The sequence below is a fragment of the Acomys minous genome (genome assembly GCF_964271855.1).
Source record: "Acomys minous genome assembly, chromosome: 16".
Taxonomy (NCBI): Eukaryota; Metazoa; Chordata; class Mammalia; order Rodentia; family Muridae; genus Acomys; species Acomys minous.
Window position 1 is genome coordinate 4,230,574 of NC_140498.1, and position 24,890 is coordinate 4,255,463.

The window sequence follows — 24,890 nt, forward strand, 5'->3', positions numbered from 1 at the left end:
CACTTCTTGGCATGTTCTCAGGGCCCGCTGAAATGCTGTTTCGGAAAAGAGAATTTGGAAGCCTGGAGGTCACAATAGGAAATGAATCTGGCAATTTGAAAGTGCACCTGCTGGTCTTCCAGCCACCTCGGCATTCAAATAATTTACCCATCTTCCCAAGCATCCTTTGTGTTCCTATTTGAACAGAGTTGCAAGTTATCACACTTACTCTGAATGAGAAAGCAGCCGAGCGTCTTTAGATGAGGACCCTGGGACTCTTTTCTCACTAACCTTTCTTTAACGACTTCACAAATACTCACTTAAGGTCTGGCGATGCACAGTGCCCTGCTAGACATAAAAACTGTGTGCAGGACAAATTACATGACATGACAGCCACATAGGGGTAACCCCACACATACACACCCCAAGGATGGCTGATTGGGGGGTGAGGAAGGCGTGACCTACCCAGCCTCTCCTGCTGTGGCAACAAAATACCGCTGACTAACTGGCTGAACTCATACAAATCTATCACCTCACGTGTCTGGGGGTGGGAAGTCTGTTGTAGGTCTGACTTGGTTAGCGTTAACATGTCTACTGCTTCCTGGAGGCTCTAGCGGAGAGAGGCCATTTCCTTCTCTTTGCCAGGTCCTAGAAGAAACCCACAAGCCCTGCTCATGTCCCCAAGCACCTTCCAGCCAGTAGTGACACATCCTTCTCACATCAAGTGAATCTCATGCTGGCTGTCCTGTTACGTTCTTCCATTTTAAAACAAGACTTGTTGCCTTAGTTATGTGTCTCTGGGGCTGTGTGTGGGAACAGCCGTAAGTGAGTGCAGGTGCTGCCAAGCCTAGGAGAGGGTGTTAGAGTTCCTGGAGCTGAAGCCAGAAGTGGTTGTGAACTGCACAAAGTGGATGCAGGGAACCAAACCCGGGGCCTGTGGGAGAGCAGCACACACCCTTAACCACAGAGCCATCTCTGTGGCTTCCCCTTCCGCTTTGAAGGACGCTGCCATGGCAACGGAGCACTAGACATCTGCCATCTTTCTGGCCATCTCCTTCCACTTCTGTGATCACTGTGGTGACAATGGGCTACTAGCCGGCCAAACCAAGATTCCCGCCTCAGGCCCCCGCACCTTCAATCGCATGTGCGAAACTTTCTTTTTGTTTCTCCAGGTGGGGTGTGTGCTATGTGGCCACAGCCTTGAGCTCACCATCCTCTGCCTCAGCCTCCCCAGCTACGGGATCCCAGCACGTGTCACCAGCCCTGGATGCAGAGCCTCTCTGGTCGTGTAGACAGCTGTCCGTGGCTGTTTGGGTGGCGTCACTCTGCCCACCTCCAGTCTGTGCTGCCCAGCTTCACTGAGAGATTTACCTTCAGGGGGTTTCTTTGCTGGCTCCGGGGATAATTAGCTTCCACTTGTTAGACAGACACACACCTTCCAGGAGACACTGGACAGGACAATTTTTTTCTTACACATCTTTCTTTAAAAAGAGAAAACTTAGCTGGGTGGTGGTGGCGCAGGCCTTTAATCCCAGCACTCGGGAGGCAGAGGCAGGTGAATCGCTGCGAGTTCGAGGCCAGCCTGGTCTATACAGGGAGTCCAGGACAGCCAAGGCTACACAGAGAAACCCTGTCTTGAAAAACCAAAAAAAAAAAAAAAAAAAAAAAAAAGAGAAAACTTTTGCCAGAAGCCCAAGAACAGATTACTACTTCCTGTGCAGTTGCCTGAGGTGGGTCATGGCCCTTTACTAATTTTTAAAAAATATTCCTGAGCTAATAATTTGGTCTGGTTGTCAAAGAGTCGGCCTCCCGGGGAGCACAGAACGGCAAGTACCACAAAGGGAAGGTGTTACTCTTTAGAGGTTCAGCACTGTGCGAGATAGATGGCTTGCGTGTCATTTCACTCAGCAACCCGAGAGGGGGGCATTAGTCTAATCTCACGAGCAAACCAATGTTCAGCTAGAAGCTTCCTATGCATTCAGATTATAGGCATTTCCATAGCTATGACTTCAGTCAGCCCACAGTATGTACACGCTTACACCCATCAATTCAACCAATTTCAGATTGAAAATTAACAGAAAAAAATGTATCTGTAATGAAGGTGTTAGGCCTTTTTTGCCACTGTCATTACTGCTTAAATAATCTAGCTTAACAACCACTTTTATGGCATTTACACTGTAACAGATAGTCTAGAGACCACTGAAAATATACAGAAAGATACGCATAAGGCAGATCCAGATGCTTCACCGTTTTAAACAAGGACTTGAACATTTCCAGACTTTGGGATCTGTGGGGGTCCTGGAAGCAATCCCTCATGGGTAAGTTTAGGATGGCTGCATTTCCATATATGGAGACGGAGGCACATCCTATTAGGGGCCAGAGCGAGCTGAATTCCATTGTCTATCAAAGCAGCGCTCTTCCATGCTATGGAGATGCTTTCAGAGGAATCAACACCTTGGAAGTCCACCCCCTCCACCCCACACCCCACGCCCCCACCCACCCCCACCCCCGGCCCCACGAGAGCACATCAGAGATGGGAGGCTGAGTTTGTCAGCACGTTGTTTTGTCACATTTACAATAACGTGTAAATATGTATTAAAGAAGTAAATCGACATAGTGGTTGAAGCTGCGGAGATGGCCGGGTGGGTAAAGCACTTGCCATGTAAACACAGGGACATGAGTAGAGATCCCCAGCACCCACACAAATATTGGGTGAGTGTGGCACCCTGCCTGCAACCAGGACACAGAGAGCATAAGCCGTCCCGGTAGACGAGCTGAGCTGGCGAGCTCCGGGTTCGATCAGGAGACCCTACCTTAAAACATGACATAGAAACTGAAAAAGGAGGGGTGTTGAAGAAAACGCCTGATCTCAACCTTTAGCCTCCACATGCGCAAATTTGCTCAAACACACACACACACACACACACACACACACACACACACACACACACGAGAGAGAGAGAGATAGCCCAGCAATTTAGAGTGTGTGTTGCTCTTTCAGAGGATCAGAGTTCAGTTTCCAGCATCTACACCGGGCAACAGCTTCAGCACCAAGGCATCTGATACCTTTTCTGCCCCCAGCAAGTACCTGCACAGAGGTGGCATGCACGGACATGTACACACACATGCAGGTGCATGCATACACACACATCACATATAAAAATTAAAAAAAAAAAACATTTTGTCAGCAAATGAATCTGGAGTCAAATCCAGATTTGACAGCACATGTTTACTTAATCTCCCCTAACTCTTACTAATCGCACTAACTTTATCAGTTCAACGTGAAGATTAAGTGAACTTGCCATCATCAAACCACCACAGTGGTTGCTTCCGTAGACACAGCAAGAAGAGGTCTCGGGCTCAGCCGCACAGAGGGCCAACATACACAGCCTATATGGAAAGGGTCCAGATGCTGAGAGGCCGCGCGGGAGCCCCAGAGGGAGCCAAGGGAGACAGAACAATGCAGTAGCTAGCAAGTCTGAAACTACGTTACCTGGTTTGGGCAAGTTCCCTCCAAGTTCTGTGTGTGCAAGACCTGTGCTCCAGGGTGGCAGGAATGGGAGTGGGGTGGAGGGCAACGTATAGGAGAAGCCGCCCATGAGAACTGAAAGGCAATGGAGTCACACCTCTGAAAGGGATTTTGGGACCCTTGTCACTTTGCTCTCTTTCTCACTGGCCCCCGGACACATCAAATGAGAGGTCCAGTCATTCTGCCATGTGCTTGTGCCAGGAAATACAGTCTCACCACAGACCCAGAGCAACAAAGCCCAGTTGGTCATGGTGTGGCACCTCTAAAATTACGAGCCCAAATAAGCCTTTTCCTTTTAGAAGCTGATGCTCTCAGGTCTACTGTCATAGGGGTGAAAAGTTGGAGTACATGCCAAAGCAGAAAGTTTGTGAGTAAATTAAGAACAAAACCTCATTTTCAGTCCAAATTCATTTCTCTTTTCAAGAATTCCCACCAGGACAAAGCAAGGAGCTGGTAAAACACACAATAAACAAGCAACCCCCAGGGTAAATTCACCTCTTAAGGGGCTCCTAAGGGACTCCCCCACATTGGGTGGGGAGAAGCTGAGATAGGCAAAGAGCCATCTAGAAGCTGAGGAGCTGGTCATGCTTCCAAGGTACCAGAAGATGCAGACACGACCCTCCAATGTCTAAAGAATGCACCCAGCCTGGACCCTAGAGGCAGAGATCAACCTAGAGAAAAAGATGGCTGCACCAAGACGTAAATAAACAATCTCGCTCTCAGAGCAGGTCCCACTGGGCAAATGGCGCTGAGCATGAGCTGACAGGGCCATTTGTTAGCCGTGTGTGCCTAGGCACAACTCAATTCTCCACGTCTGTTTTCTCACCTGTCAGATGGGACTGAGGGCTGGCACTGCCGTGGAGGGGGCTGCCATCACGGTCGATCCATCACTTCCTGTTACCAGGAAGAATGGTTTGGCAGTCACAGGGGCTTTGTCTCCCTACCACAGAATTCAGGCTCCAGGCAATCTATTTCACACTTTTTCTTTGGTATTAAGTTCTCTTTGCTGATTCAAATTCAAATGTCTTATTTATCACAGGGTTGAAATATTCTGCTTTGAGATAGTTAACAAAGTATGTTCTAATATCTTTCTAAGTCTTACTCTTAAAAATCAGCAACTGCAGAAAGATGATTATCAAGAAAAGGTAGTTACACTGAAAAAAAAACCAGCTTCTCTAGTAGTCTCATAGTATCAAAACTGTGATCTTTAATTATGCCACCCAGCTAGATTTTTTTTTTTAAGTTACAAGTCAAGAGAAATGTTTAAAATGCATGCACATTATAAGTCAACCATATCGTCCAACACTTAGGTCCCAATCTTAGCTCAAAGCCTCATACAGAGGAGGCTGAACAAATAAATGACTGCTGGCCGACCAGAGGCTTCCAACAGCACAGAAAGGAACGGAAGGGAATGATGGAGCCAGGCCACGCTCTCTCGTCTCTGGCTCCCACCAAGTCATACTTAAACACAGCTTCCTAGGGGGCTGCGTGTGCACCCTAAATAAAGAGCGTCAGCAGTGGGCATATAATGAACATTCAAAACAAGCAGCGGAAGCAGCCCTGGGACCAGCTACCCGAATGTGAGGCGCCTCTGGTGACAAGCAGCCCTCTTACACACACAAGCCCCCTTCAGTCACACCGTGAAGCCATTTAGAACCATCCTTTCCTCCTGAGTCATCCATCTCTTTCCAGTCTTTCCTACCCCAAACACTTCTTTGGTTATAGACTGAAGATTCTAACTTGAGTTAGGGGCAGAGACACTCAAAGCCGAGAAGTGTCAGGCGCGTTATTTTCAGCGTGATTTAAACAGCTTCGGTGTTATAACGGGACAGAAAGAACAAAGATACTTAAGTATTAATCATCCTGCCCAGCTGCCCACTGGGAGTCACTGAAAACGGCAACACACTGCTGGCTCCCGGCCTCGGGTGCACACTGCTGCTGGGCGACTCACAGACACTCCCCTTCCTGAACATATGGAGAGTTCTCGGGAAGGAATTTGTCTCAGTGAACCCTGACTAGCCAATCAAAACCAGAAGGTTCCAAGTTCAGTGACTAATATCAGGAATGAACAGTGCGTGGTGAAAAGGAAATTTTGTATGCTGGGGAAATTTATACCCTGAGATCAGCCATGTCACAGGTGCGCAAGATCACCTGGAGCGACTGCACTTTTAAAAGGCCAGTTCAAACATTTTTCCAGCAGCACGCCTGTCATCACGGAGTATGAGAACCCGACAGCGCCCCGTCGTATCTGGGACCCCCAGGACCAACAGGGGCAGCCACCACACCGAACCTGCATCTTCTCGAGTGTGTTTAACTTTAATATCTCAGCCTGTAAGGTGCGGTAAGCATCCGCAATCAACGGGAGAGGAGCAGAGCCTGGCAAGATTAAGCTTAAGCTGGGAAATGCGGGGTCGGGTGGGGGTGGGGGGGTAGGGGGTGTGAGGCTCTCTGATGACAAAACCTTGTTCTTTATCACTGTACATATGGCATTCTTTCCCCCTCTTATGCCCTAGTATAAAGGTAAAACAAAACAAAAAACAAACAAATAAACAAACAAAAAAACCCAGAAAGCTGGGAGGAGGAAACACTCAAACATAAATAGGTTCTGGTTGCTCAGGATGACCTTGGAAAACAGAGAGCCATCCACTTCCAAGGGGTGGACTGAACTCCTTAGTCACCTTGGAAGGTAAATTAAGTATGGTATGTTGAACATTCCTAAACTGAAATTTGAAATCCAAAATGTCCCTCAATCCAAAGCTTTGTAAATGCTGGCTTTTTCAGTGGAAAATTCCACTCCTGACCTCATGTCACACAGGTGCAGGCCAGGAACATGGCTCAGTGGATAAAAGTGCTTACCACCAAACTTGAGCTTAGTCTCCAGTACCTCACACGGTGCAAGGACAACATCACTGATTCCTGAAAGTGGTCCTCCAACCTCCAGATGCATACCGCGGCATGCGCATGCTTACATATATCCGCACATACACAGTATACACACATGCATAGATAAATACAGCTCTCTGCTCCTCCCCCTTCCAGCAGTAGGTGCATCTCCTCATGGAGGGCCAACCTCGCCCCTGAGACATGAAGATGGAGGCTGGAGTGACAGATAGGGCCACCCTGGGCACCTGGTAAGCAGGCTGCCTTCAACTCTGGCAAAGTGAACACTGTTGCCATTAATGACCTCCTTCCTTGACCTCAACCACATGGTCTACAAGCTCCAGTATGAGTCTACTCGTGGCAAGTTCCACAGCACAGTCAAGGCCGAGAATGGGAAAGGCCATTAGCAAGAAGGTTGTCACCATCTTCCAGGAACAATGTCCCACCAACATCAAATGGCTACTGTTGATAATGTTAAGGCCAGGGTTCACCTGAGGGGTGCAGCCAAAAAGGTCATCATTTCTGTTCTGTCCCTTCTGCTGATGCTGATGGGTGTGAGCCACAGGAAGTATGCTAACTCACTCAAGACGGTCAGCAATGCCTTCTGCACCTCCAACTGCTTAGCCCCTGGTCAAGTGATCCATGATAACTCCGGCATTGTGGAAGGAAGGACTCGCGACCAGTCTATGCTATCCTGACACCTACCAGACTGTGGAAGTCCCTCTAGGAATCTGCAGCATGGTAGCCATGGGCTGCCCCGAACATCATCCCTGTATCCACTGGCACTGCCAAAGCTGTGTGTGGGCAAAGTCATCCCACAGCTGAACGGACACTCATTGGCATGGCCTCCCATGTTCCTAACCCTAGTGTGTCAGTTATGAATCTGACATGGCACCTGGAGAAAGTTGTCAAGTATTATGACAGTAAGAAAGTAGTGAAGCAGGCACTGGAGGGAGGGCCCCGTAGCAGGGATGCCCACCTTTTGACCTTTGACACTGAGGCTGACATTGCTCTCAACAACTCTGTAAAGCTCGTTACCCAGTAGGACAACAAATAAGGCTATAGCCGCAGAGTTGTAGACCTTGTGGTCTACATAACCTCCAAGGAATAAGAAGCCCTGGACCACCTACTCAAGCAAGGACAGAGAGGAAGAGAGAGGCCCTCAGCTGCTGTCCCAACGCAGCCCCCGACACTGAACAGCTCCCCACATAGCCTCCATCCCAGACACCGCCCCCCACCCCCTGTTTTCAGGCTTTTTGAATGTGAGATACAGATCACTGGCCAGTTTATTTCTGGAGATATCAGTGTCACCCTGTACCTGACAAGCTTCCGTCCTCTTATCAAGAACAGGAGGATTACAATGGGTATGCTCTATATGCTGTTAACAGAGAAAGAAGAGCCGTATTTTATATGTTGCAGAGCTTGACTCCAGGGCCTTGCCATACTCCATCACTGCCTTTCATTCTCCACAGCCTCCATACCAAGTAAGTGTCTTTAGAATCCAACCCAGGAGAAGGCCTAGTAATTCAGCCTGGGTTGGTGCCCTATGCTATTACAATCACAGGAAAGCACAGGAGGGAGCTCCAAGGGTGCAAGCTGAGGGGCCTGGTCAGCCTTCAGTCCTTGAGCAGGGCGAGCACTGTCCGGATGATGATGCATCAAGAACGCCAGGAGGAGCAGACACGTGCCATTCAAACCCCAGTCTAGCCCACACCACCTGTCTGTCCCCAGCACCATCACCACCACTCCCCTCCTCCTCAGGAGATGTCGCCTGCCTGTCAACCTTCACACAGAAGCATAAGCCCACGGCTGCCTAGAACTATTAGTCAGGTTAGACGTACATAAAGGACGGCAGATGAAAAGGACTGGACGGCCTCCTTAATTTCCGTCTCAAATCGTGCCACCCAAGCAACTGCCATCCGCCACAAAACAACTTGCTACTTCCTATACCCTTTTCCCATTTCCAGCAAGAGAAAACACTATTTGTGAAACAAAGCCAAACAAAAATGGCTACTCTTTGATTGAATGGACGACAAAACCAGAAAAATGAGCATTACCTTCGCTCTACTCTCACCCCTAGAGATGGCCGTATTGGAATGAGTTTAGTTGTAGGAACCCTGAGTCAGGACTGAGGCCAGGTCAAAGATGAGGCTTATTCCTCATGCCTCAAATTGTCTTGTCCAAAAGACACATACGGACGCTCCCTGAGATCTCGCTCAAAGACGCACATCGAGTATCAAGCCTGGTTAGACACAAGAACTCTATCACCAGCTGCTGCCTCTTAAGTACATAATAAACACTTCTTAAAGTTGTTTACATATTTTAAACTAAAAACCAAAAGCAGAAAGAGACCGACAGAACTATTCACTAGTGATGTCAATTCTGTTTCCAAATTACCCTCTGAAATGGTTAACGAGATAAAATGTCTTGCTGGGGGTAGGGGCGTCAGTGGCGGCGCAGGCCTTTAACGATCAAAGGCGGCGCAGGCCTGTGGGAGAAGAGCACGTCCTGCATGCTGTGCCAAGGCTGCTCCTTGGCAGGTATCTTGGAACTTGGATGTTGGGAGGGTTGCACTGATAAGAGCAGCTCCTGGTGCCTGGGCTGTGCAAACAGTGTGGCTTACGCTGACACCTGCTTTCCTTCTGGGTGTCTGGAATTTGGGTACCTGCCAGGGAGCATGTAACGTGCCTATGCAATAGGGCCCTTGTCTCTAACGAAATTCCTTGATTAGCAACATTTCATGCATGTTGTCACAACTTATTTTGGGGAGATTAAGCACTCTGTGTGACCTTACTTCCTCAGTGTCCTTGGAAGGCTGCCCCCTGGGTACCCGATTCTGTTTTGTACTCTCTCATGTGATAACTTATAACCACAAGCATACCCCCCCTCCACTCCCATTGTTTGTGGTGACAGACACTGAATTAGTAAGCACTGAACCTATGCTCCTAAGGGAACAGTCTCTATGTCCTATCTCATGCAAATTGCAGTATTTTGCCTCCATGGCAACTCACTACAGTGAATCTATTTTCTTTGCGTTAGCTTTTTTAGTTTATTTATTTATTTTATGTGTATGGGTGCTCTGTTTTCATGCACACCAGAAAAGGGAATCAAATCCTATTAAAGATGGTTGTGAACCACCATATGGTTATTTGGGAATTGAACTCAGGACCTCTGAAGAACAGACAGTGCTCTTAACCACTGTGCTATCTCCAGCCCCGAGGTGCAAAAATGGTTGGTGACTTGCCCAAGGTTAGGCCACTAAAAATTAAAAAAAAAAAAAAAAAATATATATATATATATATATATATGTATGTATGTATGTATGTATGTATGTTAGGCCTGAAATCTGTTAACTGCTTGTCCTGTTGCCGGTGATATCTTGATATCTTACAAGAGACAAATTAAAGGGCAGGGCTGACTTGGGCTCTCAGTTTGAGGACGCAGGCCACCATGGCAGGGGAGGCACAGAAACAGGATCTTAAGGGAGCAAGCTGCTCACACTGTCTCCATAGCCAGGACAGGAGTGGACAGTGTTCCGCTTGCTCTCTCCTCCCATCTGGGACTCCAGCCTGTGGCACAATGTCGCGCACACGCAGGTCTTCCTATCTATATCACCTTTATCTAAGGTGTCCTAAACATGTGCAGAGATTATCTTCTAGATTATAGCCTCTGTGACTCTAGACCCTGCGACTCTAGACCCTGCTAAGTGGACAATGACTTTTAGCCACCAGTGAACCCTGCAACAGGACCCAGAACCTTTGGGCATCTTTGCAGGAAAGAGGAAACAAGTGCAGTGCACTGCCTTGTCTGGCCTTAGAACATGCTCATGAGTGACTCAAACTCTTTGTCACCTTACAATCACTCGAGATTTGCAAAAGCACCACCTGCACAGGCATGGGCGCTACAGATCACTATAACATGAGGCAAACCTTGGGGAAAGCTCCAAGGCAGCTCCAGGCCTCCCTTCCTGAGGCAGTGAGGAAAGGAACTACTGTGCAGACTGGCAGGCGTGGAGCTCAGGGTGAGTCACCTACCCCAGCTGTCCCCAAGCCTGAGCATTAATGATTTTTTCTTTCACTAGTATGCCCAAAGCTTTTGTTCTGGAAAACCCTTGCCTCACGAGTTACATGACAAACTGGCTACAGTGCCAGGGTCAAAACCAACATACGGGCCCAGAAAGAAATGAAGGCATTTGGCGGGTGTGGTAGCGCAGGCCTTTAATTCCAGCACTGAGTAGGCAGAGGCAGGAGGATCTCTGTAAGTCTTGAGACCAGCCTGGTCTACAGAGAAGAAGTCCAGGACAGCCAGGCTGTTGAATGGAGAAACTCTGTATCGAAGAAGAAGAAAGAAGAAAGAAGAAAAGAAGAAGAGAAGAAGAGAAGAAGAGGAGGAGGAAGAGGAGGAGGAGGAAGAGGAGGAGGAGGAGGGGAGAAGAGAAGTGGGGAGGAGGAAGGCATTAGTCTAGAAAAGGCAAAGTACTTGAGGCTCAAAGGTCCTGATGACCATCAGAACTAAAGCCACACGACAAACACCACGCACCGCACACGCCAGGCAATCATTTCTGCACACGCAACAGATTCACAGACACTGGTGCCCAGCTGTGCTGTAAAACACAAATATATAATATAAAAGTATAATATTCATCTTTATTCCTGGTCCCTGGCAAGAGCTCCAAAAACCCTGTACTTTCCTGATAAGATTTTTTTTTTTTTTTTAATGTGCAAGCAGTGCTTTTAAACTTGAGCTAACGAGGTAGGCCTTTAAGCCATTTGAGGAGAGGGCTGGCCCTACTGATGATTAGAGCACCGGAAGTTTCAGGCTCAACTTCACCTTCAATGGTGGAAGGAGGCTGGAGACTGAGGCCCAAGGTGTGGCCAATGATCAATCAAGTATTGAAGCCATCACAAAAACCCACTAACAAGGTTCAGACAGCTACAAGGTCAGGGAACACATGGACGTGCTGTGAGCGCGGTACATGTGGAGTCTGCATCCCACACCTCGCCCTGGCTCCTGGCCCCATGCATTACTCTATTTGGCAATTCCAGAGTGGCCAGTGCGACAATCAACTCGAACCGTGAGCGTGGCACTCCCCTGAGCGTCCTGTGGGTGCTCTCTGAAGTACCACTTTCAGCCATGCACAGAGCAGAGCCCACGGATGCCCAGGACTTACAGTTGCATCTAGACTGAGACAGGCTGGGAGTGCACCTGTAGACCTGCGGAACATCAGAAACTGCTGGATGCCCAGGGAGAGTCAGACAACTGTTGGGACGCAGTCTGTCTCTCTGGTTGTCCCACTCGCTCCCACTCTATTAACTAGCCTCTTTCTGTAGGCAAAGATTGCTCACCCTCAAGTACCTAAAGCCATGCATACAGGGAACAGAATTAATTACCTTGCCCCATCTCCCCAGTTGTATTATTTTAGGGGAATTCAGCTATGAAGACATAAGTTGCTGTGCCACTCACATAAGCCCTAAAAAACAACTTCCACAGATGCCAGATGAAACGTGTCTTCTACGGAAGCCTCCAGAGCACCAGTTGTTTTGGTAAAATATTTTATATAGCTACTGTTGCCTCATAAAAAACATAGCTTTGAGTTCTAGAAAGTAGAGTTCAGCGTGCTTGCTGCATCCTTCCTTCCAGAGAGCACAACTGGACTGCAGAGACGATGATTAAATCTAAGGATGACCCCTCAGTGGCGGTGAAAACACGAAGGAGTGCTATCAATGAACAAGTCCTTTGGAAGACTCACTTGCTTAAAGATGAGACCTGGACTCTATTGACAAACCACAATGAGGGGGAAACTCCAACTTGAAACACACACGGCTACAAAGAGAAGCTCTTTCTTCCCAAACAGAGCGCCCTGGAGACCCGCCAAACTTGGAGTCAATGGCTACTGGCAGCCACAGAATGTTCTACAAAGAAAGTGGCTGTAAGGCAGGAATCGGGGCCTCTAGGCAGAGAGTTGTCTATGGAGCAGCTGGGCCCGACTGCCCTGAGCCCAGCCCTGTGTGGGCTGCAGCCTCCCCCGCTGACTTCCAGCTGGAAGCCTTGGACAGCTCTCTCCAGAGAGGAAGGGCTGCTGTGGAAGGCAGGCCCATGGGAGCTGGTGTCCAGGAGAGGAAATGAGTCAGAGACTCTGGGATAGCTACAGGGTAAAAAGAGGTCAGTGAAGAAGTCCTGTCATCCTAGGTTAAAGTTCAGGGCATTTCACTCGAGGTTAAAGTTCCAGTTTCGTTACTTCTGTGATGAGGGTCCTGACTCGGCTTGCGCCATCTTTTTACTTAGCACATTGGAAGCTGCCTGTGGTACATCCTGACTGCTTGTAGATCCCTGGCAAGTTGTCTCAGGCAAGAAAGAAGCCTTCTGGGTAAGTCAGTCTGCCACCATATAAGAATCCCATTCCAGGCGGCTATATACACCAGCACATTCCTCTACTCAGAAAGCGTCAATAGAAAGTGAGCAGATGGAAGGAAAAACCACCAGGGTGGGCTCTGCACTTACTACAAGCTGCACGCCTAAACAGCCTTCTTTTCTCACAAGTCCAGAGACGACAGTCAGGTTCAGGCAGTCGCCGGGGCTGGCTTCTCGGGTCCTCCAGGGCAGGTCTCCCTCACGCCTTCCCGTGGTCTCCCTCACGCCTTCCCGTGGTCTCCCTCACGCCTTCCCGTGGTCTCCCTCACGCCTTCCCGTGGTCTCTCCTCTGTCTGAATCTTGTTATATAGTTTCTTCACCTTCAAAAGGACACTAGTCACACTGGACCAGGGCCCAGCCGAGTGACCTCACTCTAACCTAATTACCTCCTTAAAAAGCCTCTTTCCAAAAGCAGTCACAGTCTCAGGGGTCAGCTGTTAGAACACCACCATATGAATGGAGCAAGGCACCATTCAGCCTGTGACAGCATAAAGGAGAAAAAAATCTGAGATGAACAACCCAAACCTTGCTAGGAAAAAGCGGAAGTGATGCAAGGAGTAGGAGGATAACAGGTTAGTGCCCTTCAAAGGGTTTCAGAAGATGCACAACCGAAAAACACTCTTCTATGAAAAAAAGCAACCATGAACATTAAAGCTTCTTAATGTTTAAAACTGCAACACTCCAAAACACACACACACACACACACACACACACACACACACACACACACACACACGGTGAGCCACAGAGGAGGAGAAAGAATATTACAGAAGTCGGTAAATCTACATAAAACAAAGGCTTAAAGAGGGGCTTCCGTTGAACACAGCATGAAAAACGAGGCGTCTGAAGTGAAGAATTCTAAACTTGATTTATTCAGAGATACTTATTTGCTTTAGTCGTTTTGAGAAAAAAGTACAAACACAGGTATGCATGTTGAAAATGTTGTGGACCAAGGTGGGTGGCCTGACTGAAACCCACTCTTGGGTGGGGACGGAAGAAATTAGTATTCCCATAAAACTGCCATTTCCCAGCTTCTAGGTTGATCCGGAAAGCCCGCTTCCATCTGCTCACAGGCATAGGAAGCCCAACCTCATGCCCTGCCCCCGCATGGGTGTGCACATACTTGGCACTGAGGTCCACATCTGGCTGAGTTATCTCAGGACCAGCAGGCCTCTAGACACCACTGGCAAGGATTAGAATCCCTTGGCTGTTTCTAAACCCGGCTAAGAACTGAAGGATTGTTTTATCTAACATATCTCTATGTGAAATACAATTTATAGAAGGCCACTGATTTGGACAAGAGACCAAACCAACACAGAGTCATTCAAGCAAAGTGAGAGGAATGAGAAAGCACTGTCACAGATGTTTAGCCACAGGAGCTGAGCTTTAGTCACTCGTAAGCAGACACCCGCCTCCAACAAGGCAAGCCACTCCTGTTCTCTAGTCATAAATGCTGCCTGTCTACTTGTAGCCCAGTTCTTCAATCAGAACACTTTCCCTGTTTATAGAATCATTAATTCAACCTAGTTTAGAATCTGAACTAAGTTTTTTGGTGATCCTTTTTGTTTTGTTTTTCCAAGACAGGGTTTCTCTGTGTAGACCAGGCTGGCCTCGAACTCACAGAGATCCACCTGCCTCTGCCTCCCAAGTGCTGAGATTAAAGGCGTTCACCACCACCACACAGCTCTTGGTTTTACTTAACAGAGGACACTAGTACCTTCTTGTACCTAGAGTCCCAATTATTCAGGAAGCCGAGATGGTGGTGATTCTGTCATTTGAGAGTCTTTAGGAAAAGGAGTGGAGAGGCACACCCATTCGCTCAGGCTAATAGAAACAACAAACGAAAACAAACATAAAAAACACCTCAGGACTTCTCGATAATTTTTAAGAATATAAAGGGTAGTAGACTACAAATTTTGGGAACTAGCTACTGAGCTAAGGTAACCAAAAGTTAAGTCTATGGGGTGATATTATTAGCTGAAGAGCCTAAAAGAAAATGTACTAGTGTCAGAGACACCCAAGAAAGCTAAGTTCCTGTGTGCAAAAGCACATGCTCACAAATGTGTCTGATATCCTTCCCTTAAACTTTATACAAAAAGAAATGATCGAATCAAATGGGAAGTTGCTACTCAGAAACACTGGAGGATATTTCACTACACGTCTCTCAGAAGGTAACACTTCACATTTTAGAAAGACATGACGTGAGAACATAATTAATAAGTCCAATCAGATCAATGTACATAAAACCCTGCATACGTCATGGCACATGTATGGAGAGCAAAGGACACTCTAAAGTCGTTTTCTCCTGCCACATGTGTGACGCAGGGACTGAAAGCAGGTAGCTTTTGTCCTCTGAGTAAGCGCCTTGCCTTCTGATCCATCCCATCAGCCTCGCCTTATCTTTCATCAGTTCGCTCTTCTAGCTTATCCAGGACAGCAGAGTGGGGAAAGTTTACACTGCTGTGAAATATCTGGTTTCAAACACTCATCACTTCTACCTCGAGCACAACAATGAAATAAATGCAGTGCCTATGAAAATGGGAGCTGTTTCTCTTTAGATGACCATAAAGAAACCTGCCTGACGAACTTTAGAAGAATCTCGTTCTGGGGCTGGGGAAGATGACCCATGGTTAAGAGTGCTGTCTGCTCTTCCAGAGGACCTGGAATAGGTTCCCATAAGCTACATGGTGGCTCCCAACCATCCCTAACTCCGCCTCCATGGGACCCATGCCTCTTCTGACCTCTGCAGGCTCCTGCATGAGATGCATCTATGTAAAGGCAGTCTTACATCCACATAAAACTATTTTTAAAAGGCCCTGACCCTGGACAGGGCAGAAGAGGTTCCCCCTCCTGTACACCTTATCAGGACAAGACTAACTGTAATCAAAGTATAAGGGGAGACCTAAAGAGGTTTCAGAGCATCTGGTACAGTTGACTTGAGCAACTTCCTCCTGTGAATCGTGCTTTAAAGAAACCACTCCCAGTAGCTGGAGAGATGGCTCATGGGCTAAGAGCACGGGCTGCTCTTGCAGAGGACCCAGGTCCAGTTCCCAGCACCCAAGCATCCTTAACTCTAGGTCCTGGGAACCTAATATCGCATTCTGACTTTCATGGGCACCAGGCACACATGTGGTACACATACTTACATGCAGGTAAAACACTCATACACATAAAATAATATAAAAAAGTTTTGTTTTGTTTTAAAGAAAGAAATCATCTCTTACGGTAAAACAGCATAGACTTCCGGGCAAACACGAGGCTTTCAGTGTCCAGGAGGCTGATCTGAATTATGCAGCGACTGACAGAAGGGCACTTGAGTACTCAGACTTGTTTCCAACAACAGAGTAGAGAAGGCGGCTGAAATCAGTCTCCCTAGCTTTGAAGTCCAGATGCTCCTCCAGAGATGCTTAGGGGGAGACCATTTTCTGCCTTTTCCATCCTGAGGAGCCTCTTTGTACCCCTTTCTTCATGGCCCCTTCACCTGTCTTCAGAGCTAGAAGACACCATCCTGCCTCAGACATTGCACTGCCTTCTTCTTCTCTGTCAAATCTCCCTCTGCCTTTCACCTGGAACCCACCTTTTCTTTTGGTGGTGCTAGACATGAAATTTAAGGCCTACTCCTGCTAGGGGAGTGCTCTACCATGGGGCTATGCACCAAGCCCTTGCCTCTCTTTTATATGGATACCTCTAACTGCATTCCAGGTCTACCAGATACTCTTCCTGTCCCGGCTGACACAAGTTGACACACATGTAAAGTCCCTTTTGCCCCTGGAAGACAACCTTTCAGTGATGGAGATGTGACCATCTCGTGAGGTCGTGGGGGAGGAGAGTACAGCTTTATTCTCACTCCGCACAGTGAAAACGCAGCCAAGAATTCTAGGCAATCAACAAGTGGTGACCCATTGGCATGTATGTGAAGTTGCAACAGCCCCAAGCCCTTCAATGAGCAACCAGACTTCTAGCTCTCTGAAGGACTCGCCGGTTTCCTTGCCCCCCAGGGCTGGTATTAGGAAGATGTGTGGCCTTCCCTGACACCCTGCTCTCCCGTTCCCTACCGACAAGACACCAGTGATGTACAGGCTCCATCACGGGCATTTCCTGCTCACTACTACTCTTTCCTTTATTAGACCTGGTCATGGCGCAGGAACAAGTAACTGGCATTGGCCGGATGCTCTTAATTCTCTATGGTAAGAATGAAAACCTAAATTCCTAAATTAAAGACAATTTCATCTTTTGGCTCTGTGGCTATGTTTTAAATACAAGGCATTTGTTAGTGAGGTTTGACCCTCGGTTCCAAAACGGTCTGGTTGGCCGTTATCCTAGCCTACTGCTTCTCTAAGGAAAATCAAACAGTAATTGTGGCTCCATACATCACATGGAGATAATAAAATACCCTCTGCCTGTGGCCCTGACTTCTGTGACACACACGAGTCACAGCAAAGATCCCGGCGGATCTTCAGGCCTGATCTACCTAGAGATACCAGCAGCCTTGGTTCAGTTTAGCACAAGGAATGGAGGCTGCCTGTAAGCCTGTCAGGGATGGGTTTGGTTTTGTTTTTATCCTGAGGATGTCAGTTCTTGTGAGAAAAAAAAAATAGCTGAGTCTGCCCCATCTCTGAGGAGAAAGCACACATCAGAAAACCGCCCATGTGAGTAATTGCTGGCTCCCTGGGAGGCCACCACAGAGAAACCAGCTTATGTTGGCAGCTCATGGAAAAATGCTCCATGTTTGTCGAGATGCACATGCGTCCGTCTGAGTGTGGGATGGAGACGGGGAGGGGTGAGGTGGGAGATGCAAAGAGGCCGGGTAAACTACGTGATACAGAGAGAAAGAGGTCTGCCAGTGACCACAAGCTCTGTGTAACTGTGAAGGGGCTGCGCATGTGTCACGTGAGCATTTGGGGGGCATTGTGAAAGTGCTAATTACATCCCCTCAGTGCAGCCCGCCTGGATGCCACAGCCTGCTGCAATCAATCTGCTCTCCACCCGGACAAGCAGACTTACTCGGTGTAAAGGTCTGTGGGAGATAGCAGAATGGCTCGTCAGGGTTGCAGGTGAAACCGAACCTTCCAGCAGGCTGACCTCCAGGACACGTTCCCAAGCTGTCTGGGTGGGTGCACCGCAGACATAAGGGCCTTTCAGATGTGATGTGAGCAGAAGGGCAGCACCAGCAGTGGGAGTGACGCTGTATCGGCAGGACTGCGCCTATTGCTGTTGGCTTTGAACATGGAGGGGGCTGTAAGCCAAGGAATGTGGGTGGCCACTAGAAGCTGGGAAAGGCAAGGAAACCAAGCCATCCCTGGAGCCCTCAGAAAGGAGTGCTCAGCTCTTGTTGACATATTGGTTTTCACCCAGCAAGAGTCAAGTCAGACTTGTGAGCTACTGAACCGTAAGGCACTATGTCTGTGTTGTTTTAAGCCTCTACTTTTGTGATAACAGCATAACAGTAATCGGGCACTAACACAGAAGCAGCCTAGGGTTTGAGGATGTTAAAGCTCCCCGAGTAATTCTGCTTTGTGGCAAACTCTGGTAGCCACAAAGACAAAGGTGTGCCGTGATGCTTGCTTGTGTGGGAAACACGTGGCAGTGTTACCTGAGAAGGTGGTAAGTCCCACACAAGACCATGCATCTTCCATTCTTAGTCACGTCCCCACGGACACTGTCTGTAGCCTGCACACACCACAGGTGACATGGTCATCGGCTTAAGTCAGAACCCCTACCTGCAACAGGCAAATTTCCTTGAAATAAAAAGCAGATAGCCAAGGCTTTTTAAATAAAGCTTATTATCTAACCAATATTGCCTCATGGTGAAGGAACTGACCAATGCCTGGATCACACACAGATCCACAATTGGCCTATTCATAGCACCATCAGGAAGAGAAACAAACTGTGCCCGCAGTGCTAGCTGTCGCAAGCCACGTTAGTACTGTAGAGACACAGGGTTCTCCGTTTGCTTATGAGTCTATTTGCGTGGGACAGATGCTCAACAGCTGGATTTGTTTATTTATGATAGAGAAGTGGACTGAAACCATGGGAACGATGACCACATTCCTTCTCGGGATCAAGCCGGGAGCGCCTGCTGTCCATTTTGGCAAGTGCAGCCTCCCTGCTGAGCCTCCCACTAGCAGGACATCCACACCCACCCACACATGATGTTAACAACTTTCCTCAGAAGCCACCCCGCCATGGTATTGTCCCCAAAGCTGAGACTTCAGAACCTTTAGCAGCACATTTGCCTCTGAACCCTGTTTGCATTGCTGAGGAAGCTGGTACAACAGAAAAGCAAGCCATCTCAGACAACAGTTAAAGCCCCACCTTTTATAGAAGATACGGCATTCTGAAGTCTCTCTGCAACTGAGCTTTTCTCCCAGCAATGAAGACATCATTACCTCCCTTTCCTCAAGAAGAATACGGGGCAGATGTGGACAGGCACGCTCAGCCTGTGGTGAGCGTCAGGGCATCACACGCAGGCCGAGGCTTCTCCAGCTTCTGTTTTCTCACTGGGCCACGGCTGCAGACTGAACATTCCTATTCGGCCCTCTCACTGGCATCTCTGGTTGGAGGCATCTAATTTGGATTTGCAGTCTCCATCCCTCTCGATTTCGCTGACTGCCCAGCGAGAACACTGGCTGTCTCCTGCTCGCATCCCGTTGTGTCCCTGCTGTTCCTCTCAGTGAGGTTCTCATGCCCTACATAATTCAAGGACAAGCGCCTAAGTCCTAAGGCCTACAGGTTCCTCTTTCTCAAATCACATCTGTCGCATCAGGCCCTGAACAGACATCTTCAAAGGTTTTTTTTTGTTTTGTTTTTGTTTTTTTTTTGTCCTGTGGCCTGGTCACTTATGATGGGAGGAGAGCAAACTCCCCTGGGTGCAGAGATGACATGAGGCCCACACAATTTTATTTTGCTTTGTATCAAAGGCACCAAACACTAAGCAATTTCACGTCCTCCACAGAGAAGAAGCACTGTTGGAATAAATAGATCATAAACTATTTCTCAAAACAGTAGGGCCAGGTATGGGCAACAGGACTGTAATCACAGCGCTTGGGAGAAGAATTCAAAGCTAGCCTGACCTACATAGTGAGTCCAAGGCAACCAGGGCTATAAAAACCAAAATTAGTGGAGTACTGGTGGCGCACGCCTTCAGTCCCAGCTTCGGGAGGCAGAGGCAGGCAGATCTCTGTGAGTTCGAGAGCAAGATTGAGTTCCAAGACAGCCACGGCTCCACAGAGAAACCCTGTCTCAAGAAGAAAAACAAAACAAACCTAAACAACCCTTAACTAAATTAACACTGAGAACTGGAAAGTTTTTAGTGACATTTCTTTACACAGTTTTTGATAACTGCAATGTAAATTGTCCGCAGAGCACCAAAACTGCAAAGAGCCACCGCAGCCATTGCCTGCAACCCCCTGTGCGCAGTCAGAAGTGATTCACCAATCACAGGAGCTGTGGTGGTTATAAGGGGGGAGGGGAGAAGGCAAGCTGGCCAATCACAGGAGCTGTGGGGGTTACACCAGGAGCACGCTGGCCAGCTCGGACTCGTCTTACCGTTCTGCTCATCCAGCTCGTTGCCAATCTCCTGGCCCATCTGCTTCTGCCGACTTATGATAGAGGAAAGGGCATCAAGACCCGCGTCCTGTTCTGGAAGAAAAGGAAAAACAACTGACTGAAAATCAAAGAGAAACATTTTAATGCTAATACAAATACATACGTAAACCTATATAAATACTGATGCACTGATGCACACACACACACACACATACATACACACACACACACACACACGCGCGCGCGCGCGCGGACATCTCTCCAGACAAGTGCCGCTTTTCAACATACGACACAAATGACACAGTGGCTAGTATTACTGGAACAAAAGCTTAAACACTTCACACCTCAGGCTAAAATGATTTCTTGATAAATTAAATACTTAAATATGAAACAGAAAATGTATTAAATTCGGCTACGCCAGCATTTAACCCTCTAGTAGGGAATGCAAATAGAACATGTACAAATCAGCAATAACAGGGCAATGTTCTGATTTTTAAAAGGGAGAAATAATATAGACAAGAAGTATACCAAAGAATTTCAAAAGGGAAAATAAACACATAAACCATTGACATCATTAATTAAATATTTTGCATTTGTTTGCTCTGTGTATGTGTGTGTGTGTATGCATGCGTGCACATGTTGGAGTCAGAGGACAGCTTCCTGCTACTACACTGTCTCAGGGCTCAAAACCAGGTCATCATGCTTTGGCTGCAAGCACATTTACTCAGTGAGGCATCCTGCCAGCCTGACATCACTTTTTTTTTTTTTTTTGATTTTTCGAGACCCAGTTTCTCTGTGTAGCCTTGGCTGTCTTGGACTCACTTTGTAGTCCAGGCTGGCCTTGAACTCACAGAGATCCACCTGCCTCTGCCTCCTGAGTGCTGGGATTAAAGGTGTGCACCACCATGCCCGGCAACATCACTAATTTTTAAAAACACAAATAAAAAGCAATAAGATCTGAGGGCTTACCAGATTTGTAAAGATGAAAAACAACAAGAGTGCACAAGGCTACCTGATGCGTGAGGAACCTGTAAGTAAGTTGAACTCACTATGGGTACGAAAGGTAAATTCAGTTTGCTGACAGAATCCTTGAGATTTCAATCTACCTACTCTCACTAAGTTCAGAAAATGTACTTAAGAAAATCTGCAGCAAAGCAATGCTGCATCTACAAAGAGCTTCCATAAAACACATCCCTTATGCTGGAGATGAACTTACTACCTCTCTCAGTTATCTTTTGACTTCTCTGGAACTTTTCCTGGAGCCTTTAGTTTTTTTCTTTGCACCAGGCACGACACTTAATACTGATTATCAATCTGATAGTTTCTTCTAGAATTACCTAGAAGGCAAGCCTCCGGCCAGGCTTGGAAGAGATTATCTTGCTTAGATTACATGAGGTGGGATGACTCACCAAAAAAGTGGGCTTGGGTCCTTAGCTGCGCATGAGCACAGTATGACCGGTTGCTTCAAGCCCCTACCACAGGGACTTCCCCACTACGACAGACTCTACCCTCCACTGTGAAGTGGAATAAATCCTCTCTCTCTTCACTTGCTTTTCTCATGATATTTTATCACATCCATGGGAAATGTAACTAAGATGCCTGGTCTTAGTCACTTCCTGGGTCCAGCTTTCTTTCCTGTGTGTGCCTCTCTCTCCCTTAGGCTGCCTCTTCTTCCGGATTCTGTTTTGGAGTACAAGTCCCGGGAGCAGAACCAGGGTTGGTGCGTGCCCAGCACACACTGTTCCCACAGCACTTCGTGCCCAAACCTTCCCTCTTGACAGACTCCTTCCGTGCTTGCAACTTAATCATCGCCAACTCCTTTGGAGCACAGTGGCACCCAGAGGTCAGGGACTCCTCCTCATCCACATCCTCCCCAATGATGTGCTTTACAGGGGCTGTGGGGAGAGGTCTGCATGTCACCCGAGCACCATATGCCAGCCAATGGTAGTGGTGTGCTGGCTTACAGCTTCACTTCTTTATGTGCTTAGTGACTGCTTCACGGAAAGGCTCATCTATGAAAGCAGGCGCACGAAGGTCTCACTCAGGATCTCACTAACATCTACTTACAGTTTTATATAACTTTTTTACAGAATTAAATCATTATACTTAGCTCTTTGATTCACCTGGAATTTATTTCAACTTAAGATGTGAGGCAAGGACCCCTTGGTGACATTTTTTTGACACGGCGTACTTTTTTTAAAAGCTATAAACAGCCTGCTGAGTCTAGGGACCACTCCAAGGCACCATTTTACAGCACGGTCACTTTGTAATGAGGGCCTCTTGGTCCTTAGGAGCAACCTCCTGGACGGCCTCCAAGATAAATCTATCATCAAACTCCCACTGTGAGGGACGGCTATGCTACAGCAGGAGTCCACACGCACCCGACGAGGAATCCATAGACGGACTGAGGGCCAGCGCACTGTGAAGTGATGGGAAAACAGTTGAGAAGCGGAAAGCAACTGTCTCTAAGGTCGTCAGCTAGGAAAAGACGCTGACGCCCTGACACTGTTTTATTCAGTAATGACACAAATGTTGGTGAAAAATGGCTACACTAACCCTTTCCCCCAAGTTTGCTGTCTCCTGAAGGTCTCCCTAATGCACAGCGGAAAGGAGAGAAGAAACTCTCCTACTCCTGCAATTACCTCAGAGTGCAACACTGTACAGCAAACTTCCGGCCCACAATCCAGACGCTGGGCAGATCAAAATGACCATGTCAATCATCCGAGCTTCTGAGCTATAAACTGACATTTCTAAGAGGCAATGGTTTGGCCATCGGGACTCGCTGCAGACGATCTGCTTACAACAGTGGAAGTGTGACATCGTGACAGTTCCCTGTATTCTACCTCAGGGACCAAGGCTATAACGCCTTGGTGATGTTGTCACAGAGGCATTTGCAGCACACCAAATCTGAGTCAGTCTTCAACTTTACAGTGAGGTAGATTTTAAGACCTGATCACCACAGAAGAAAGAATAATCCACGGAAAGGTGTGGTGAAGATGAAAGGGTCTGAGATAGGAGGCTGTTAGCTCCAAGGAACAGAGGTTGCGCCCCTCCGCCCCTTGCTGGCAGAGGGACACATGGCCGAGGGTTGAAGGGAGGCAGTGGCTGGCATTGAAGATGGAGCTATGAGCCAAGGATCCTCTAGAAGCTGGACAAGGCAAGGGGACAGATTCTGCCCTAGGGCCTCCAGAAAGGAATGCAGCCAGCTAACACCTTGATCTGAGCCTCTGGAGACCCAAGCTGAACTTCTGACCTTTAAACTATAGTAATGTGAGTTTTAAGTCACTGCGCGTGTGCTAATTTATTGTAGGCGCGCTATTACAATCACTTCTGAGAGTCCCTTTGCAACAATTAGGTGTGCAGAAACTTCCTATAGTTGGAGATTCAGGAAAACCAACCTCTAAATAAGAATCAGTCAACTGTGGGAGGACAGTCCGGTGGCAGTAGATAAAAAACAAAGGGACAGTCATCAGAACGCACTATGCCAAAAATAACAAGCCTGCTTCTAAGCAAGCCACTAAATCTAACCCATTTACAGAAAGTATCTGGGTCACAGGATATGCTGAACAACTTATGGGCAACACACTGCAAGAACAAGCCGAGGGGAAACTACAGGGTAAACAACCCTGTTTAACAAAGACACGGTGGAGGAAAATAAAGTAGTGTGAGCAGGAGTAGACACCTCAGGTCTGCATCTATTAGTCACAGGGTCGGGCGGGAACCATTCAGACCCCGAGCCAGCCAGCGGAGAGAAGATCTACAGGGAAATCAGGGAAATTGGAAACTGTCTGGCTTTCTGATTGGACTGACTGATTACTTCTAACACGGTAGGAGTGATAAGTGCATTGTAGCCTTTTGTAAAAAGCCGTCCTGGGCACAGAGATGGCTCAGAGGTTAAGAGCGCACATTGCTCTTGCAGAGGACTCGAATTCAGTTTCCAGCACCCACACTGGGCAGCTGACAATCGCCTGTGGCTCCAGTAGAGCGACACGCTTTTCTAGACTCCATGAGAACTCATGTTCACATGTGCACATGGCCATACACAGACACATCCACATATACATAATTTTAAAAATAAACATACCTTTTTGAAAAGTCCTTGTATTTTGTAAACATGTTTTAGGATATTTAGATAGACTATTCTGAAGCACTCAACATTGAGATGACATAATGTCTAGTGTTCACTTTATAAATAACCCCAGGGCATATGCAATGCATAGGGATCAGAGTTCAGGTCCCAGGGCCACAGGAAAAGTTAGGTGTGGTGGCATGGGCGTATAATCAAAGCACTGGGGTAGCAGAGACAGGAGGTCGCTGGGTCCTGCTGACCAGCCAGCCCAGGAGAAACAAGGTAGACAGCTCCCGAGGGGCAATGCCCAAAGCGATCTTTAACCACCACATGTTCAAAAAACATGTATGTGCACCATATGTGTACACTCACACACACATTCCTGGAGGTGGGTAAGAGTGTACACACAGATAAAGCCAAACTAGCTATAGGGAGATAATTGTTGAGGTGGGGTGAGGAGAAGAGCACAACTTA

The 24,890-nt window shown here is 47.7% G+C and overlaps 1 protein-coding gene across 3 annotated transcripts in view; it reads right to left on the minus strand.

Annotated features, from left to right (window-relative positions):
- The window catches only part of STX8 (syntaxin 8), a 224,184-nt gene that overhangs the window by 150,260 nt on the left and 49,034 nt on the right, over positions 1 to 24,890 (minus strand). For 2 of the 3 annotated variants that reach the window (XM_084761869.1, XM_084761867.1), the window contains one exon: positions 20,348 to 20,440. In XM_084761869.1, coding sequence (XP_084617995.1) covers positions 20,348 to 20,440 — 93 coding nt within the window. Of the gene's footprint in view, positions 1 to 19,291; positions 19,489 to 20,347; positions 20,441 to 24,890 lie in introns of those variants that run through there. The other variant, XM_084761868.1, reaches the window with a different exon arrangement.